General features: G+C 39.3%; 1 protein-coding gene across 1 annotated transcript in view; it reads right to left on the reverse strand.

Moving 5' to 3' along the window:
* The window catches only part of LOC135704899 (cilia- and flagella-associated protein 45-like), a 39,017-nt gene that overhangs the window by 14,522 nt on the left and 2,693 nt on the right, over positions 1-21,802 (reverse strand). The window contains exons 3-5 of the mRNA XM_065226439.1: positions 10,481-11,005; positions 1,958-2,389; positions 249-384 (exon numbers count right to left, since the gene is read on the reverse strand). Coding sequence (XP_065082511.1) covers positions 249-384; positions 1,958-2,389; positions 10,481-11,005 — 1,093 coding nt within the window. The remainder of the gene's footprint in view (positions 1-248; positions 385-1,957; positions 2,390-10,480; positions 11,006-21,802) is intronic.

A 21,802-nucleotide genomic window follows, 5' to 3' on the forward strand; every position in this document is an offset into this window, starting at 1 on the left:
AAGAACATAATTGTGACTAGTACTTATCTACAAATGTGGAAGCGCTTATAAAAGTTCACGTGTACGGTTAATCGTTCTGGAGTCCACAGCACACTTATTACTTAGTTAATAAAGGATAAGTACGCAGAAGACACCAATACGCTACAACGTCAACGCGTGCTTTTATAAGATTTATCACACTTTTGAAGTGTCCAGTTTAAGTTGCAAATTATATTGTACTTCTCTTCTGATTGATATTTGTCCATTACCTTCCCGATAGTTTTCACGTAGACGCAAGTGCTTTTTTCTGGTCTCTGATTCTTTCTGTTCTTCCTGTTTAAACTTTTCTACGGCTTTCTTGTGATCCAATTCATCTCGAGCTATCTGCATTGCCCGTTCCGTTTTCTGGGAAAATAGAAAATATAAATATTTGAAGCATAATAAAAATAACTTCTTTATTGTTCACGACAAAATCTTTTTTGATAGTAAATTTTTTTTTAGTTAGATAATAAAAAACGGATTTGAGAGAAAGAGTCCTATGCTGCCTATAATCGCATATAAGTCGTATATGGATTTTTGATAATTTTGAGATAGCAACGCAATCCACTATCAATTGGCATCTACTTTCATATTATGTGATAAAACTACGGACCTTCATTCCTTTATTTAACGTTGGTATCTGTTCCGCAATCTTGTGCCAATCACCGACGGACATCGATTGCCATCCATTGACAGCAATCGAATGTGCAGGAAGGCAGCTTCCACACCTGCGTAGGATATCGCACCCATTCAAACCACACATAGGCTGGAACCAACGGCTCTACTTCCCTTCCGAAGGAAGACATGCCCAGACATTTTTATGCCTCAGAAAAATCCCATCGACCTAGGCTGGGATTGAACCCAGACCCATTGGGGTGAGAAAGCAGTCACGCTTACCACTACATCACCGTCGCCAGCAACTACCGACTTAGATCATGAGAAAAGTGAAATCAACATCAAGTCAGTTTGTCCCAACAAGTAAAGTAATCGCACATTAGCCTTATATGAAAATACATGAAGCTTCATTGCAACTGACTATAACTTGAAAAAAAAATGTTTATAAATTTTCAATGATTTTCCAAATATTTACATGGGAATAGCAACTTCGACTGCCATTTTCTCAATGCCTAATTTATCCATGTGGGACTGATATGCGATTATATGTAGTATAGCTGTAACATTGTTTTTGGTGGATTGAATTCCACATTTACACAATAACACGAATGTACACGGCCGATGAGAGTAACACAAACTGGGATTCAACAAAAAAAAATGCGAAGAGTGGGGGTACTGATTTTTTTTAAATTCTCCTTAAGAAACGGCTCGAATGTGAGAAAAATCGATGAAAATTAGACTATGTCTATGATTATACTTAAATTTTGAAAGATTTTCCTGAAATACAATTCTTTTTTTCTATTACTTTATTTATGAGGTTTTTAGCCGTAGCCGATTTTTGAAAAGAAAAAATCTAGTGAAATTTTACTTGATCGAATTGAGAATGTATGGCGAAATTAATTAAAAATATCAATATTGGTACAATCTGCTCGATACCTATATTATTTCTACATAATGTCGCTGTTACTAAAATTAATAAAATGTTCAAATTTTCAAACCGCAAGAAGCAATGTTTGAAAAGAAATCGATTATTTTTTCCAACTATTTTAGTGTTAATTTTGATATATTTTTTATTGCAGAAAAATATTCCATTTTTATTTGGAATACCTCAATTATTTATGGAACATTTACGATTTTTTTATTGGTAAAACATATGTCTTCCGTTGCTGCTTATGCATTTTATGGAGCAATTTTTCATTTTTTTTGTTTTTCAATTATATTTATAGTATTTTTTATCATTCGTTGCACCTCATCAAGATTAATTTGAAAGCAAGATTTAATGATAATGGACACCTTCAAACAGATTAAAAGAGACTTAACCTACCACTGCTTCGAGTTGCGCTGCTCTAGCTACAGCAATTTGTTGTTCTAATTCACGTTTTCTTATAACTGCTTCTTTTTCCCGTCTTCGGAATTCACGCTCTACGTGCTCCTGACCCCTACGGAGATCCATATCATTTTTGGCTGATTTCGTGATGAAAAGTTTTTGTTGAATTTTCAGCATCCGATCCTGTTCACGCTCTTTGGCCTCTGCTGCAATTTTCTTCTCGAATTCAACTTTTGCTTTTCGTTCATTTCGCAGTCTCGTGTACTCTTGTACTTTCAATTCAGCTATACGTTGCTCTTCAAATTCTAACTGCTTGTAGTATGCCGAAAGTTCATAGGCCTTTTTTAAATCTTTTCGGACGACATTAATCCTGTTAATTTTCTCCATTTCCTTGCGTTTCTCATCGGCTACTATAGCTTGTTGTGCGTGCTAAAAAAAGAAATATGATATTAAATACCGAACCCTAAGAACGGATGTACCTAAAGCATGTACACACCAAAAATTGGTCAAAACCATCGAGCTACTATATTTTTTCATACATACTTCATTTTATTCGTATAATAAAGCTTAGGATATCATTATTCGATCAAAACAAAAAGAATTTCATCCAGTTTCTGTGAAATGACGTCGAATTTTTAAATAAATAAGTACATATTTTTGTTATACAAATCACCTGTAAAGTCAGAAAAATCTTTAAACTTACCATAATCTTTATGAAACGATACTGGAACATGGTGAAAAAAAATCCACTACCTACAGGACGGCATCGAACCCACGCCTCCCAGTACACTAGACGGGCACTGCACTCACCATTATTCTACCGTAGACTTGATGCTACCCTCATCAATCTTACGAATCAGTGATGTGATAGAGACGGTCCAGCTCCCCTAGTAAGCGGGATGTGATTCATCATTCTCGCATCACACTCAACCACCACATGTTCTTTTGGGTGCCTACTAGTTAGGCCTATTCTGCGCGGCGTGTGAGGTGAGGTGACAGTGAAGTGATGGTGAAGTGACAATTGTCACCTCGGGTGAGGTGAGTCTTCATGCAAATCAAATGGAGAGTCGCCTCACCCGAGGTGACAATTGTCACTTCACTAGTGACAACGAGTCATCTCACCTCACACGCCGCGCAGAATAGGCCTAAGTATCTGAGTGAGAGAGTATCATTTCATAAAGTAAAACAATAGTTTGACTCAACATTAGTCCTTTAACCTCATTTGTTATTGTAAGTTTATGAATTTTTCTGACTTTTCATCACATTGTTCATCCAATTGATTCACGTTGTGATGATTTTGAGATTGCATTACTTTGCCAAGCATCTGAACAAGCTCAGACATTGATGATTTTGGCCTATTCTGCGCGGCGTGTGAGGTGAGGTGACACGCTGTCACTTGTGAAGTGACAATTGTCACCTCGGGTGAGGCGACTCTCCGTGTAAATCAAATGGAGAGTCACCTCACCCGAGGTGACAATTGTCACATCACCATCACTTCACTGTCACCTCACCTCACACGTCACGCAAAATAGGCCTAATTAAAAGTTTAATTATACTGAAACAAAGATAATAGATAGGAATACTATTTTGCAGAAAACAATAATTTTCAGTATAACTACGCTTAATATCGTTAAATCTACCATGATTTCAGTATAATTGACTATGAATATTATCAAATTTACTACCATTCTGTAAAAACTACTATGCTTACTCAAACGGCATAGTAGTTTTGATAGAAAAATAGTAAAATTAAATGAATTTCGTTTCTGCAAAAATCTATTGGTGGGAGTATTTAATTTAAACCATCAACATAATATTTTTTTTTTTATTTATTTAGTAGTTTAAAGCCAGCAATACAGAGCTATGCAGTTTTTTTTCTGTAAATATGCCTTTAAGCCGTACGAAAATGGTTGGAGAATTACACGGTGCATAAAAAGGTGTATTTTTCACGAGGGGCACGCAATAACTTTTAACTCCTACCTTTCTTAAGGTGTTTCCTCGTAGAGTCCGTTTTTCCATCACACCTCGCAATTTCAAGAGCACATATCTCAAGATCTACGAGGTGTATACTGTCGTTATACGCATAAGAGCCCCACTACTGTGCATAAGGATTGTATAGAACATGGGACGGTTTTTTTTTTTACGCGGTTTTTTTACACGGTTAGTGCCGCTGAGTCGCAATTTATGCGGTACGTTTTTAACGATTTCTCGACAACGATACAACCTATCTACTTGATTCCAATCACATTATCCGTTTCAAGCTATAGGTAATCGAATGGCATACAAGCTATAGGTAATCGAATGGCATAATGTTTGGTGTAAATACAGAAATTTTTAAAATATGTCTATATGGACCATAGCATACTATAATTACGAATGGCATCAAAAATGCGATTTATAATAAATATTTAAGCATGTGAAAAATTAAAATCTCGGTAGTTTTTTTTTTACGCGGCACGTATCCCCCGCATAAAAAGCAACTCCAGTGTACGGGAGAAGGCAATCACCTAGTCCAGCCGTGAGCTAGAATGGCTGGAACTATAAGCGACAACAAAATCTTTTTTACGTTTTGTTATTTATTTGTCGTCAATCAGTGTAGACCGTTTTACATTTGTTGTCTTAAGAGCTATGTTTACAATTTTGTCTTTGTTTATATTTTTTTATAATATGTCTTGAGAACAAGTTAAAACATTACTTCTAGCTGACGTTATGCGAGGAATTAAAATATTGCTTTAATTTGGTTTTTGTCATTGTAAAGTCAATGTTATCGCAGTGCTTATTATATGTATCCATCATTTGGTTCAAGGGTCCAAATTTGGCATAATTCATACGATGACGATTTGTAGCAAATATATTTCTATTTCGTAAATGCCTAGATGGTGTATATCAATTTAAGGATGACAATAGTTCTATAGAATCAATGCGATGTGATACGATATCGTTTACGAAAGAAATCATAGCAAATTTACGACGCTCTTTTAATGTTTGGATATTTATGAGCATACACCGAGCTGTGTAAGATGGCAGAGGAAATACAGTCCAACCTAACTTGCGGAGTGCATACAATAGAAACTGCTTTTGAACGGACTCTATTCTTTCTTCGTGTGTGATTGAAAAAGGAGACCAAACTATGCTGCAATATTCTAATATCGATCTTACATAAGCAATGTACAATGTTTTTATCGTATACGGATCGTGAAAGTTATAGCAGAAACGTTTTATGAAACCAAGCATGTTGTTAGCTCTGTTAATAATTGTGTTATAATGAGCGGTGAAAGTAAGTTTTGAGTCCAAAATAACACCTAGATCCCTGACTCTATCACACTTTTCAACGATATGGTTTCCTAAAGTGATTGTTGTATCGGGTAGGGTTCGTTTTCTACTAATGGTAATTGAGTTACATTTTTTTATATTTAATTGTAGCAGGCTTTTTTGGCACCAAGTATGGAATATCTGTGTTTCCTCATTGAATGTGATGATGTCTTTGGCATCTTTTATTTCCAAAAAAAAGTTTAATGTCGTCAGTATAGATTAAAACTTTCAATTTCTTAATAATGAAAGATATGTCATTGACGAAGAGAATAAATAAAAGCGGTCCTAAATGGGAGATTTTACTATTTGATGGCGGTCAGTTAAATATGATTCAAGCCACTTGAGGAGTGCGTAATGAATTCCAATTTTTTGAAGTTTAAAAAGAAGCATGGGTATGTCTATTCGATCAAACGCTTTGCTGAAATCTGTATACAACACTTCTACATGGTTTCCGTTATCCATTGCATTCAAGGAATAATTAACTAATTCGAGCAAATTCGTAGTTGTTGAACGGCCTTTAAAGAAGCCATGTTGCATAGTAGTTATTCTGTTTTTTAATTTGAAGAAAGAGTTTTTCATTCACAATCGCCTCGAAAAGTTTCGGAATGCAAGAGATTATAGCTATACCACGATAATTATGTATGTCGGATTTTTTGCCCGATTTAAAGATAGGCACTAAAAACGAGTTTTTCCATCTTTTAGGGAAGTTTCCGGATTCCAGTGACATATTGAAAATCCAAAATAATCGAGCAGTAAGTTCAGTTGCTAAAGCTTTAATAAAAACTGGTGGAACACCGTCAGGGCCAGGACCTTTAGATGCATCTAAACTGTTTAAACCCTTTAAGATATCATGAACCTTGATTTGACTTACGCTGATGTCACTTGAAAATTCTGGATAAGATTCAAAATATTCACGGTCACGGTCCTCTTCTGAAAACGTAGTATAGATTTCTTGGAAGAAATTTGCAAACAAATTGCATATATCATCCGAGTTCTCACCTACCCTATCGTCCAAATGCATCTTTGATGGAAAATTATCAGATTTTAATTTGGTTTTCACATAATTGAAGAATTTCCTAGGACAAGATTTTATTTCAAGTTCAGGTTTTAAATTGTACTCCTCAAATGCCATATTCACGGCTAAATTTAACTGATCGCAAATGTCTAAATAGTATGCCAAAGTTTCTTCGCTATTATTTTTTTAATAAAATTTGTGCGCTTTTTGCTTTTGATTTTTTAAATTTTTCAGTTCCCTGTTGTAAGTGAATAGTTGGTATGTAATGTTGTAAGTGAATAGTTGGTATGTAATGTACTGAATTGATAATTTTTGCCCTAAAGACGTTTTTTATTGTCTCCACAGCGCTTCCATCATCGCACCTGGTGATTGTTACCATCGCCAAAACGATCTACTGAGTAACCGACTTTTGGAGAGTCGTGTCTCAGCTATGATGCTCAATTCTGTCTATCTTCTAGTTGAACGATCTCGAGTCGGAAGGTGTAGCCAAGTACCTGAGTATAATATCCCGAAAAAGATGTTCAGTTGAAGAAAAAAAATATGCCCAATAGATGCTCTGAAACACAATGTATCCACATGCCAAAATTAAGATATTACCGAAGCCGACTTTTCCCCTATAACAATTGAAAAATATACGTTTGTAACTTACAGTTGAATAATTAAGACTTTGAATTTGATATCTTGATTTTTTTTTTGAAAATTAACCGTTTTCTACCAAAAAGAACCAATGCAAACTTTTAGTTCTACCAATGGTTTTTTTTATTATAGTAACGTTTATTTTTTGTGTGTGGTATACAGTGTGATAATCTGGGTGATAATACAATAATCAATAAATTATCTCAACATTCAGTGGAACAATATTCGTAAATTTTGGTAACGTACAGGAGTTCTATAATCCATATTAAATTTCCTATGCAAATGCTGATCGTTGCGAACGTTATGACGGCACTAAAAGCGTAATTGAGCGAACGAATGTAACAAATCGTGTGAAGCGGAATGAAAGCCGAGTGAAACACGAAGTGCACCAATATATTTAGTCCTTGAATTCCACACCTTGTATAGACCAGGTTGCGCTGTAATGACCCTATACCGACCCTTTAAACATACAGTCTTCCGGGACCCACGAGGAATTCTACGTTGGTGATTGGTGCCAATTCATATACAGTTGGATTTCAGTACAGCCGAGCTGTTGGCAAGGCAAATACCTATATCCTGGATCACGCCCCTGTCCAAGCACCGGAGAATTCGTCAATGAAAGGAATTTTTGTTTATGCTAACTGGTTTAACGAAACAAATAACGAATTTAATTTGGTGGATGTGAACGAAAACAGATTTACAATTGAAATTTATGTTAAGCACATGTTGCCTCTTCGAACTTAACCCTCAGGATGTAAGAAAGGTAAATTATAAATCAAAATGTATGCTTAAATCTTTTAATTATTATTAGTATCATTATATTGAGTTTGAAAGAAATATTGAAGGAATCGAAGAATTCACGCGTAACATTAGAAAATTAAAGCAACTGCAAATGCATCTTCCATCGAATCTGTTAATTCAGGCACAAGCTAATATCATCATTTCTCGACCTGTGCTGCGAGCTTAGCTTAAAATTCGAAAAAAATTTAATGGGAGGGAATTGCTCGAGGGACATTTTACATTTAAGGGAATGTAAAATTTGAAGACTCAAAGTTGAGGTTCTAATTAAACATTTTAAAACTACTATTCGGCCTTATAACGGATGTCAGGTTACGGTGTCACTTGTCGCCACAATTAAGTGATTCCCATTTCATTTGTACGGCAATCACGGCCCTCATTATGAGTATCACTTCCTTATCATATTATATTGTCGCTAGAGTTGGAAACCGATATAACCCACTCGTGACAATCGATTTTATTCTTGTTGTGTATGTTAAACATAACGTCGCATCTTGTGCGCATTATTCAACGAATACAGTGCACTAGATGCGACATTATGTTTAACGTGCAGAACGAGAGTGGAATCGATTGTCGCGAGTTGGTTTTCTCAGTTTCCAACTCTAGCGGCAATAGTGACACCCGACACTTTGTGCTTGGTGCTTTAAGAAATTTAGTAAAATTATTCGCAGAATTGGTCATGTTTTTTCGTTTGTTTTTTAAATTGTTCAAGAATAAGGATTTGGGTACTTTTTTAATTACATTAACTACAGCAAATAAAATTTTAATTACATTAATTACGTCATCAAATCGAAGTACGTGTTTTAATTACAGTAATTACACTGGCACTGCTTTAATTACGTGAAATTAAATTTAATAACATTTTCATTTTTAATTACTTAATTATTGCCAATTCCGAGCAAAATTAGCATTTGGCGTCAGATTATCAGCTTTAATAGGATGCTGTGCCTGTCTTCTTCTTATTTGCATTTCAAGCTTATTGCTTAGCTCATATTAGCTTATTGCGTGCTCTCAACTTAGTGTTCTAAATGCACTTCCACAGTTATTAATTGAGAGCTTTCGATGCCAATACCAATGCATGAATTTGTATATTGTGTGGCAAGCACAATGATACTCTATGCCCAGGGAAGCCGAGAAAATTTCCAACCCGAAAGATTCCCTCGACCGGACCGGGAATCGAACCCGCCGCCTCCGGCTTGGTAATACCGTGCCTTTACTGACTAGGCTATGAGGCCCACTGACTGTGCCTGTCAGTTGCGTCGAATTATTTTCCCTGAAACGTAAGTATATAGTTGAACACCTTGTACTTTAAATCCAACGTAGTCAAAAAGGCAATTGCGTGCCCCTCGGTTATTCAAGAAAATCGACTTTTTTAATTGTTCATATCTACGCAACCTTTTTGACTTTGATCGAAGATTCCTAATCATGGTTTACGCTTTTAATAGAATAAATAAACCCATATGTTGACAAAGAATAGTTCTCAATAGAGACAAATGACTGGAAAAAGGCTTTGTGCAAAATCAAAATGGCTTCTTTATCGCTCATATGAAAATTAAGCTTCGATACGATGGTTTAATGCTAGCGATATTTTGGCAACATGATATCCATCAAAATAGGAGAAGTAGTTTTGGATGGACCTGCTGCTTTATTTTTTGAAACGATTTTTTCCCACGACCTATTTTGGTTTGCACATTCTTTAAATTCTTCCATAGTAATTTGGAACCTATACCACACACAAACACTATTTCTGAATTATTGTAGTGTCCCAAGGGGTTGAAACTGTTGACGTTTTTTACGACACTCGCTTCGTTGTCATGTGCGACAGTCTGTTTTTATTCGTACTCTCATGCTCTACCGTCGTCTTTCTCACACAACACAACCGGTAGAATAACATTCGAGCAAAAAGAAAATTAACAAATAACTATCATATGACATGAGTCATTTCGTTCTAATTCCTCAGTGTGGTGTAAATTAAACTATTTCTGATCAGAAATGTTATTCCTAGGCCATCATTGCTTGCTATTTTCAGAATTCACACAAGCACAACATCAGCAGCTCTTATTATGTGAAAAACTAAAATACATACATTTGTGACGGTCTTCGGCGACAGTGTCGTATGACAGAGCCTGTCAAATGACACTTGAGTTTGGTAGTGTACTATGATAGCTTGTTTTGCAAGTGTCGGAGGCAAAGGCAGTCGATTATCACAGAAAATGTGTCGACCACCGTGACCGCTTACAAGACTGGTCCCAATAGTGCAGTCCAAGTGTCCCATGTTACCAAAAACAATATATTTGAATCTACAAGAAGTTTCTAAAAACACACAAGACATCTTTTCAATCGTGCTATAGAACTTTTTAAGAATTCAATATGCTAACAAACGGGAATTTAGCCGAGATTTCAGCTAACAAACATAAATTTTGCTGAATCTCGGCAAGTTTTTCACTGAGATACAGCAACATAAAATGCCGAGCATCTCGGTGATGCCTACCTCGACAAAAAAATAGTGTATAGGGTGAGAAACTAGACCAAATTTTCTTTAAAACAATACTTATAAATTTATTCCATGAAAGCTACTCATATTCCCATATTCAAGAGACCAATACTTGAAGAATATTTTGTAGATTATAACTGCCAATAAAATAATGTGCTGCTGTACGCTCAAATGCTCGTAAATAGAAACTTTTGGCATGTGTTTTATAACTAGTATACTTTTCCACTTTTATCAATTACCCAAAAAAATGTATATAAATCGTTACCTTTAAAACTCGGGCTTCCTCCTCGATTCGCTCAGCTTCTTTCAATCGCATTTTGTCTTTTTGCAAAAGCTGATTGCGAATTTCTTCGGAATGTTGCGTTGTAAGCATTTTATTCAACTCTCGCTTTTTTTCTTCTTCTTTTAATGCTTTCTCATTTTCATTTAGCATCATCTTTTCCAATCGAAGCTCTTCTGATCGCAGTTCTCGTTCTATTTCTTGTTTTTCTGCTATCTGAGCATCTCGTATAATGTGACACTTTGCAGCCAAAATAATTCTATTGGCCCTTTTAACCTCCTCTTCTTGTTCTTGCTTAGCTATGAATGCTCTATCGATGATTTTTCGAGCGGTTGTGCCGGAATCTTCGTCTTTATGCTCATCTAATACATTTCCCACAGTACCTTTTGCTTGACGCTCTCGATCTATCTCTTGTAGGCGTTTCTTACGTTTCTCAGATTCTTCGAGCATATTTCGTTTTTCTATCTCATTGAGTTTAAACTCATTCAGCTTATCATCCATTGTTTTGAGCTGAAACAAAGAATTGTTATACTTATTAACTTGAAGATATTTGATTTGTTTTCCGTCGATCTTGTTCTCCGTGCTGAGTACCAATGGTACCGATGCCGAGGAGGTAGCTCCCATATCGGGACCCTACCTATCGAATCATCAACTCATGAACCGCGGACCAACGGCTTTACTTCCCTTCCAAAGGCAGGCGTGATCAGAGATTTTATGCCTCAGAACATCCCGGTGGCGCCGACTGGCATTGAAAACAGGCCTTTTGGGGTGAGAAGAAATCACGCTTACCACTACACCACCGGCGCCGCTAACTTGAAGATAAATTCACATTCACAAAATCAATTGGTCAGTGTTAAGGTGATATGCCACTTCGCTTTTTCCAGAGAATAATTAAAGGGTGATACGGTCAAAATTTGGTCAATATCAACTTGACGTATTTCTTTCAATTTTGCATTTAAAAAACCTGAACACCCCTCATTTTGAAGGTGTGTGTGTAGAATGTTGCTCCTATTTTGATTTTGGAATTCACTCTTCAGTTGTCAAAATGCCGTCCAAGCAAGAAGAGCAGCGTATCAAAATTTTGCTCGCGCATCGCGAAAATCCGAGCTACTCGCACGCAAAGTTGGCAAAATCGCTAAAAGTTGCCAAATCAACCGTTACAAATGTAATTAAAGTGTTTGGGGAACGTTTGTCGACAGCCAGGAAGTCTGGATCGGGGGGAAATCGAAAACCGGAAGCCGCTGAGACGACAAAGAGAGTTGCCGGTAGTTTCAAGCGAAACCCTAACCTCTCTCTCCGAGATGCCGCAAATAAGCTGGGTGTATCGTCTACAACCGTGCATCGAGCCAAAAAACGAGCCGGACTATCGACTTACAAGAAGGTAGTGACTCCAAATCGCGATGATAAACAAAATACGACGGCCAAAGCGCGATCCCGGAGGCTGTACACGACGATGCTGACGAAGTTTGACTGCGTGGTAATGGACGACGAAACCTACGTCAAAGCCGACTACAAGCAGCTTCCGGGACAGGATTTTTATACGGCAAAAGGAAGGGGAAAGGTAGCAGATGTTTTCAAGCACATGAAACTGTCAAAGTTCGCAAAGAAATATCTGGTTTGGCAAGCCATCTGTACCTGTGGCTTGAAAAGCAGCATTTTCATAGCTTCCGGGACTGTCAACCAAGAAATTTACGTGAAAGAGTGTTTGAATAAACGTCTGCTGCCTTTCCTGAAGAAACACGGTTGTTCCGTACTGTTTTGGCCGGATTTGGCATCTTGCCATTACGGTAAAAAGGCCATGGAGTGGTACGCCGCCAACAACGTGCAGGTGGTTCCCAAGGACAAGAACCCTCCCAACACGCCAGAGCTCCGCCCAATTGAGAAATACTGGGCTATTGTCAAGCGGAACCTAAAGAAGACCAAAAAAAACTGCTAAGAGCGAGCAGCAGTTCAAGGCAAACTGGCTTTCTGCGGCGAAGAAGGTGGACAAGGTGGCTGTACAAAATCTGATGGCAGGGGTCAAGCGTAAGGCCCGGCAATTCGGATTTGGAAAAGCGGAAGCCTAACTGAATATTTTTCCTGAATTTTATACTAATTGAACTTGAAAAAGAAATTTAATTTGATTTTTTAAATAAACGATTTCACCGATTTACACGCGTTTTCCCTTGACCAAATTTTGACCGTATCACCCTTTATCTGCTGTGAAGTAATGAAATTGGGTTGTTAGCGGAATGCTTAAATAAAACAGCAAAAAGGTTATCTTCCATTTAATTCCACTTAATTAATTTTGGTATCCATGACAGATAGGTATTATAAGTTTTTAATGTAATTATCTGCTACCAGAAAACATATTATAACAAAACTGCTTACCATGGAGAAGCAAATTTAATTCTTGAACATAGAACACACGAAGTGGCAGTGCAAGTTCTAATTATTTGTGGACGCTGGGTAGTATCAACAATCAATACAAAACTAACGATTTTAAATTGGCTCACCACTTTAGTAGCCTATTGGTCCCAAACAAACGATTAACGTACCCTATTCTAGTTGAAATTCTATTACTACACTATGTTTGTTTTGATTCGCTATGAAAGTTTGACAGATAACATCAGGGGTGTGTGGATTCATGCAGAACATGCAGGGGTGAGTGAAATAGCTTGGGACTGCTTGGGACCGTTGTTTTGGTACTGAGTGAGCCAAAAATAATAATGATTTTCTTCGGGACCCAGTGGTCTTAGAGTTACCTCTATGGTAGTATTACCACAAACGAAGTGACAGACGGAGCGGCTCGAAAACTTTGGTGACTAACCTTCTATTGCAATTTTTCAGTGTACCACATGGCAACACCACTACTACTGGATTGTACCACATGGCAACACTACTACTAGATTGAACTAGCATTTTCACCAAATGTACTAGAATGTTTTGGTACTATCTCTTTCACTCTACTCAAAACTGAAATGCATAAAACAATTGCAAAATGATACGCACTCTTTGCACACTGTCAAAGAATCATTGTACACAAAATCAACTTTGTTCAAATCAAAACATAAAAACTAACCCATCTGGTGGATGATGGCACAAGCTTCCAAGAAAATTCTATTACAGTGAACCACATTATTTTAATGGATTTCTTCGCCAGGTAGTCGTCTGTCACTTCGTTTGTGGTATTACCTTATGTCAGACTGGACTGTGACTATTTTTTGACGTAGAACTACGTCTTTATCGACTACACTGAACTATACATTTTGTAAACAATGACTCCTTTCGATGATTTCTAGAAAGTTAAGACTCGCCAACGCAAATCAACAACATCATCGAGTAGGGAAAGACATCCCCTACGCGACGGTTTTGATTGTTTGCGTGGGCGTTCCTAGAAATCATCGATAGAAGCCATTGTTTACAAAGGCTGTTACGCCCTAATTCCAGCTCTATCTAGAAATGTGTGGTAAAATAGTGTTAGGTTTTGAAAAGTTGTAACTTTGTCATTTATAGATGAAATTAAAATCCAAATATGCCAATCGATAGGATATTCCATTACGAATCTGCTACAATATATATTTTTCCAATTTTTTATAAAATCCTTTTAAAAAATGTACAAATGACAATTTTATCGCTGTTTTCATGAAATAAACGTTTTGCCCAAACGCAGTCCTCATAATCGAGTACCACTTGGTTGCACATCGTTTGAACCTGAAAAAATATAAAACAGCGCTGCTGTCGTGCCTCTACTCATAACCGCTTCGGTCGGCGTGGCGCTTGGTCCTGCAGCAAGCAGGAGCAAGTCAGCGGATAAAGGTGGATCACGGCGTGATCACCTTCACAACCAGCGATGGGGTGCGTCCCGTTTAACTAAGTTGAAACGTGGAAAAGTTATACATGCAAAACATATCCCTTCCCCTCCCCCCACCCCTATAACGACAACCCGAAAAAGACATGGACTTTGACGATTACTTTTTTCAGGGAAATAATTGTTAAGCAAACTTAAATTATAAGTATAAACGTTAATTTTGTACCCGCTTACCAGAGAGCCCAAACTTTCAAATTTGAGAAAAATATGCTTAAGAGGCATATATACATGCATTCGATGATGTTCTGTTGGTGATTAACCAACAACTGCAAAACATATCTGGTATCTCTATATATATGCAATTAGATTAACATCCGAAGTCCATCCTTTTTACATATTCTGCTTAAAAGATACTTTCTGCCCCACCCCATTCATAAAAAAAACGGCGGGAAATCCTGTCAGGGGCATTTGCTCATCGTTCTGCTTGAACCTGAAAAGATATAAAAAGCGCTGCTGTCGTGCCTCTGCTCATTGCTGATTCTCTGCTTGAACTTCAAGCAGTACAGTTCGGTTATTGTTACTCTGTCGTCAGTAATGTTGGTCGCTTCATGTGATGAGAAGAATGCGCTCCCGGAGCAGGCTCCGAGAGAAAGCGGAGAAGAAGAACAGCGGTGAGGGTAGCTTGAGTGTACATATTTCGAATAGGTACGCTACTCTGTAAGTTGCGGCTTACCTGCCAGCCTATAGCTGGCCCAATTTTACCCCGGGCGGCTACGAGCAGAGTACTTCCCCAAAGACGTTCGGATTTGGATGGATTGATAAGAAAAAGAGAAAGCAACATGAAATTTAAGACGTCTATTACAATCTAACCTTTCCCTTTTCTCTTCGTTGTCTTCGGTGTCACTCGGTGGGGCCCTTCGACGATAGCGGCGGTGGCTGCGGCTTGTTCACGTCGGCTCAAGACAAGGTCTGTGCCGAGCGTCTCCTACTTCACTTTCAGCTGCCTAGCAGCGGTCCTTTGCTTTTAGCGGAGGGATGAGCAAGGCTCCTTTACCGGAACCCCCCCCCCCTCTCGACGACGATGGTGACGAATCACCGGACCAACTACTCACCGTAGATGGTCCCGGTAGTCACCGCAGCGCACTACCCAGGCGAACGCTCCTTCGGTTCGGCCTGCTTCGTCCCTCCTTGGCTCGTAACTGCGGTGGCGAGACTGGCTCTACTGGCTGAGCCACCGCAGTGAGGACGGTGGGTGGTCGGGGATCCTTGGGGGTTAGTCGGGAAGCGGAAAAATCCTTGAAATTTAGCTTCCCTTGGCGGCGATCCGACACCATTCGCTTCTTCTCACGGACCACGGCACTTTTCGGGGAAACGACGTCACTATCGCGCGACGATGCTGGGAATTATCCCTCCAGCGGACACACGCCACAAAAACTGCACTCCAACTCTCGTTTCCACTTAAACGGAAGGGGCAAAAAACGCGTCGATTTCGAACCGTGGTTCGTAACTTTCTCATTTCGTACTCCTCACAATCACGGACAATACAACAACCGCCATCGTTCTCCTGGAACCACGCTCGACTGTTGTGCTGCTTGTGTTTTTCGCCTTCTTTTGCAGCGGGAGAAGAAACGGGACCTAGCTTTATTCTAGACGCGAGACAATTAAAAACGATAATTTTTACACTATATTCTAATCCTAAAAACATGCCTGCACGAATAAAATCTACTATGAAAATAACAAATTAAAATATTTACAAATAAAGCAGTGGTGAGTATGTTGCCGAGCGTGCGACCAAAACAAAAACAACTCATAACAGACAAGGTACACGCTCGTGGCAAACACGTTAAAAGGGTGAGTTATTAATTGTCACCCTAGACGAGGGTTACAACCGAGGGGGACGACTCTATCTACGCTGCAGGAAATATTGTGTTTTGCTGTGGCTAGCTGCGCGTACGCTGAGTAGATAGAAAGAAGATTTATCACGATTTTGAAGATTTCCTACAAAAAGATGATGCGCGATGCAAGTAGATGCGAGAAATGAAAGAAGATTTTTCGAAGATTTATTCGCTAGTGTGAGATTTATTGAGCATCTCAATTTGAGATTTAGATGTGTCGCCCCCCTCGGTTACAACCAGGGTTGCTTCCACTCACTTGCTATAAAAACATATTTTTGGGAATTATGCAATCATTAGATGATATAATGATATGTAACGAGACGAGGGTTTAAAGTATGTGTTTGACTCATAAAACCTGCCAATTTTGCTTTCAGAGCGTAATCATAAGCGATCTTATGATTCGTGAGCGTTCACTCAGAGTGAGCACTCACGAGTCGTAAAATTGCTGATTATGACGCACTGAAAGCAATATTGACAGATTTTATGTGTCAAACACATACTTCACGTCCTCATCTTGTACCTCACAAGTACTAATTGTTACTATATCATCTCATGATTTCATAATTCTGAAAAACATTTTTTTATAGCAAGTGAGTGCAAGTAACCCTGGTTACAACTCTTCCCACCGATGTTGGGAATACCACCTCAGCCACGGTGAAACGGTCTAAGAAGAGGAAGAAAAATCAGGGCCAGTCCGATGGTGTGAGTGGACGTGACGATGCTACCGCGACGAACGTCAGCGTCATTGGTGATTTCGGCGAAGACGTTGACAACGAAACATCTGCCAGCCCGAGTGCAGCAAAAATGAACCTTCCTCCACTGGTGGTGAGGAAAGTGCCACTCAACACGCTGATCGGCTCTCACATCGCTGGGTGTCGCAGCTGAGTTTAAGCTCGGCAGGATCGGCACCAAAGTGATGCTCCGTACGAAAGCGGAGTACGAGGTGGCCGTGAAATACCTGAAGGATTCCAAGGCGGAATTCTTCACGCATGACATCCCTGGTGAGAAGCCCTTCAAGGTAGTCATCAGGGGTCTACCAAATTTCGACCCCAAGATGGTCGAAGCCGAAATCAAGGACCGGTACAAGCTGGCCCCAATCGCTGTCTTCCGAATGACAAGGATGATGGCAGATTGGGCGGACAGTGGACGCACAGGTGAGGACTTTCGGAATCAGGGTGGATTAAACACACGTGGAGAATATACTTTAATGGAAAACGTTTTATTCACGAGAAACGTCTCAGGTCTTTTTTACACAGGGGATACGTACCGTGTAAAAAAAACCGTGTTAAAAAACCTACGAGATTTTGATTTTTCACATGTTTAAATGTTTTTAAAAAATCGGATTTTAATGCCATTTGTAATTATAGTATGTTATGGTCCATATAGACAAATTTAAAAAAATTCTGTATTTACACCAATAATTGGGATTTTTTTTTTTAAGTATGCCATTCGATTACCTATAGCTTGAAACGGATAATGTGATTGGAATCAAGTCGATAGGTTGTATCGTTGTCGAGAAATCGTTAAAAACGTACCGTAACAATATAAAAAAACCGCGTAAAAAAACCATGTAAAAAAAGGCTTCAGTGGACTGATGCAAAATTTGAAATTTTCGCTCCACAGTGCTCAAACGGTTCCAAATTGGGTCCTGCTTAGCATCCCAAAATTTGAACTACTTTAGAAGGAAACTGGCTTGGCACAAACCATTTCAAGTTTATATGGGAATTACTATGGGAAAACTTATGTTTTTGTTTGTATTTATCTAACAATTCACCACATCACTGTGCTTTTAAAAATGATAGCAGTATATGTAGCAAATTTTCTCAGCTACAACTTTGTTGAAAACCACTTTTCAATCAAATGCACGGAACAAGTTATTAATGGTTCAAGTCACTGATGTCTTATGATTATGCTCATTCAACTGTTCAGCAGGCAACATTGGTGTTTAGGTGCGTAGAATACAGCACAAATATCATGGCTACTATGTCACACTGCAGAATACAGTGTTGCTAACAGAACAGCTGCTTGATCATGCCTTAAGATTATCAATCTCTTAAACAATCAATAACTATTTAATTTGACATTTAGCTGAAAAACGATATTCCGCAAAGTCGTAGCTTATAAAAATTCCCGTAAGAAAAGTTACAGAACTTTTCGAAAAAGCAATATGGAAAATGGGTGGAAGACAATGAACAAAAAGTTTGGTTTTCCCATAGTAATTTCCATATAAACTTCGAATGATTTGTGCCAAGTCAGTTTCTCACTAAATGAGTTTAAATTTTGGGATGCTATTCAGGACCTTATTTGAAGCCGTTTTGGCAACGTGGAGCGAAAATTTCAAATTTTGCATCAGTCTAGTGTACAGTCTTAAAGCGACGATTACTCGGTCGATAATAGTTCGGTTTCACTGTCACTGCGCTCTCCTTCTCTTTCGTTCCTTGCGCTCACGGAGGTATAGCAATCGATGAGGGGTGTGCCAATGCATATTACATATGAAGTTGTGCTCATTGTCACTCCACACTCCTCCTCAATGAGACGCGACTTCATTAGCTGTTATTCTGCCCGAGCATTTGACAAAAACGCTCATGCTTATGTGGACCAAGGGATTTTGTAAATATGTCCGCTACCATCAGCTCCGTCGAACAATACTTAAGCTCGATCTGCTTGCTTTCACACAATTCATGGACGAAGCGCTCACGAGTATCGATGTGCTTCGATCACCTCTTTGTCCGTACGAATGCTAGACAACCTTGGTTGTCCTCGTTCAACAACGTAGCCTGTACCTGTTTCTCTCCGAAGTCGCTGAGCAACTGCCTCAGCCAGATGGCCTCTTGACATTCCCCGCTCAGAGCGACGAACTCAGTCCATAGACGACAACGTTACACAGGACTGACGATGACTCGCCCATGAGATGACTCCTCCTCCAATTCGAATACGAATCCAGATGTACTCCTCCTGTTTTCCGGGTCTCCCGCCCAATCCGAATGTCCAATTAGTGGTTGATCAGCATCGCCTTCCTGTAGCAAACACCAGTCTTTCGTCAATTTGAGGTATCGGAGCAATCGTTTAGCAGCAGTCCAATCACCTTGCCTTGGAGCATTAAACTGTCTTCAATGTATTGCCGTATATGCTACGATATCAGGGCGTACCAGCATGGCTAAATATAACAATCCTCCGACCAGACCACGATATTTGGTAGGATCCTCGAAGAATTCTCCCGCACCGACAGTTTCAAAATACATTTGATCCATTGGAGACTTCAACGTTTTCGCCTGATCCATTGTATTCTTCTCCAGTTGATGTAATTGCGTGGACGGATCTTGAAAACTCCTGCATCTCGTATTATCTTCATCCCTACACTCATCAAATTTGACACATTTTTATTGGCAAATTTCCAGGTAAAATTCCGCATGATTTTCATGTATCCACACATAAACAGAATCCACTCAGAAGTACACATGAAATTTATTAGTCGAATGAATAGTATGCGTGGTTACACATGAATTTTATGTGTACACATATGAGCTATGTGTCTGACACATAAGGAAAATGGCTCTAATGTTGGCCTATGGATCTAAGATTGGGCCCATCGCTAAAAATCTGCTATTTATCAATTTTATCTAGATGAACGCGTCATTGGGGCGGTACTCATGGATATTTTTGGTCGCTATTGAAAATTTAGTCGATTTCTGAATTTATGTATGGGTATCCTTACTTACCTTACCAATCAGGTTAAGACCTTGTTGTCCTCTGCTGTCCGAAGAAGTCGTCTCCACTCTACTCGATCCATGGCCACAGTTCGCCAGCCTCGTAGTCTGCGAAGGGTCCGCAGGTCCCCTTCTACTTCACGGATACGAATTTTGATCATTTAAATCAAAAATATGAATGTTTATACTCTAATCATATGAATTTTTCAAAGTAAATTGAAAGGACGTTTAAAATTAAAATACTTATGTTTGAATTAAATTCAAAAGCATGTTTATTTCAACAATATCGAAATTTGACAGCATCTGTAACTGAAGTGTTTGTGTTTGACTGACAATGATCGGTTTCAACATACACCAGTAAAACGATTGGTTTTGTCCAGATCCTCTTACGAACAAAAATTGATCTGCAGTTAAAGCTGTGAATCCCAGCTTGATCAAAACCTGCTTCAGATTTGCATTCCAGCAGCACGTGTTGACTGACGCAGTCCGTAAATGCTACGTTTGAATTTGCAGACTCTCTCCAACTTTCCAGGTACTTCGAATCATGGCGGTTGCCTCATGTATATCTCTTCGTCAAGTATATCGTATAGGTAGGCAGTATTAACGTCGAAGTGGTGTACTGGCATATTCCGCTTGGCAGCCACTACGAGAAACGTCCGTAGGGCTGCAATCCGTGTCATAGGCACAAATACTTGATCAAAATCGATTCCCGATTGTTGAGTGTAGCCTTGCGCTACCACTAGTGCTTTGTATTTGACCACCTCATCCTTTTCGTTCCGCTTGATCTTCAGAACCCATTTCGATCCGACAACTTTCCATTCACGGCATAACTCCACCAGCTCCCACGTCCCGTTGCGCCGATGAGACTCAAGCTAGTCCTCCATGACTCTGTGCAACTTCGGTTCCTTCATAGCTTCCTTGTAGTTGTTCGGCTCCTCGTAAGCACTGGCAGCAAATCCAACGACTTCATCCAACACGTAATCTTCGAGATACCGCGGTGGATTGCCACGATTCTGACTTCGGGATCTCCGTAGCTCAGCATCAGCTTCATGACCTTGTTCATCCGCTTCATAGAAATCATCCTGCACTAAGTCATCCGATGCTCCATCGTCATCGTGATTATTAGACTTTTTCTCCTCATCTTCATCAACAAACTCTTCTACGCACGAAGGTTCACTCGCCATAGGAATTTCCACCGACGATGTTCCATTGCCAAGCTCCACGAACTTAGCATCGCGATTAATCGTAATCGCGTATGACTCCGGATTAACGAATCGGTAGTCTTTGTGCTCGTTCGAATAGCAGACAAAAACTAGCTTTCGTGCCCGAACACGCGTAGGTGCCCCATTTACGGCTTCCGTCCCCACCACAGTTCGCAGGGAGTCTTCTGAACCGATCTCGATGGTAGCCGGTTCTTGAAGTATGTAGGAGTGAAACGGCCTCGCCCCAATATCGCTCGTCCAGGTTCGCATCCAGCAGCATGCATGTTGAAATGTCGGTGAGCGACTGCTGCGGTGAGTAGTGCCCTCTTCTTTGTAGAATTTTTGTAACTATCTATTATCAAATTCCCCACCTCCGTCCGACCAAATGATCCGAGGTTTACGGCCGAACACATTTGCTACCCATCGTACATATTCTTGGATTATTTCTGTAGTCTCCCATTTGTTCATAAGCAAGTAGGTTACATTAAACCGGCTGTAGTCATCCACGAGGTTCATAACATACCGATTTCAACTAAGCGAGACTGTCTCACAGATCGGTGTGCACAATGGCCAACACTTGGGATGATTTTCGCTTCCGGAAAGGGAGCCCTAGCTTATTTCCCCTCCATACAGCACTCACAAACTATAGCTTCAACCCACAGTCGCTTACCTTCATACCGGACGCTAGCTGCTCCTTGTTGATTCTCTCAACC

The sequence above is a fragment of the Ochlerotatus camptorhynchus genome, unplaced genomic scaffold (assembly GCF_037179485.1).
Source record: "Ochlerotatus camptorhynchus isolate MF236.1 unplaced genomic scaffold, CSIRO-AGI_Acam_v1.1 ptg000250l, whole genome shotgun sequence".
NCBI classification, from domain to species: Eukaryota; Metazoa; Arthropoda; class Insecta; order Diptera; family Culicidae; genus Ochlerotatus; species Ochlerotatus camptorhynchus.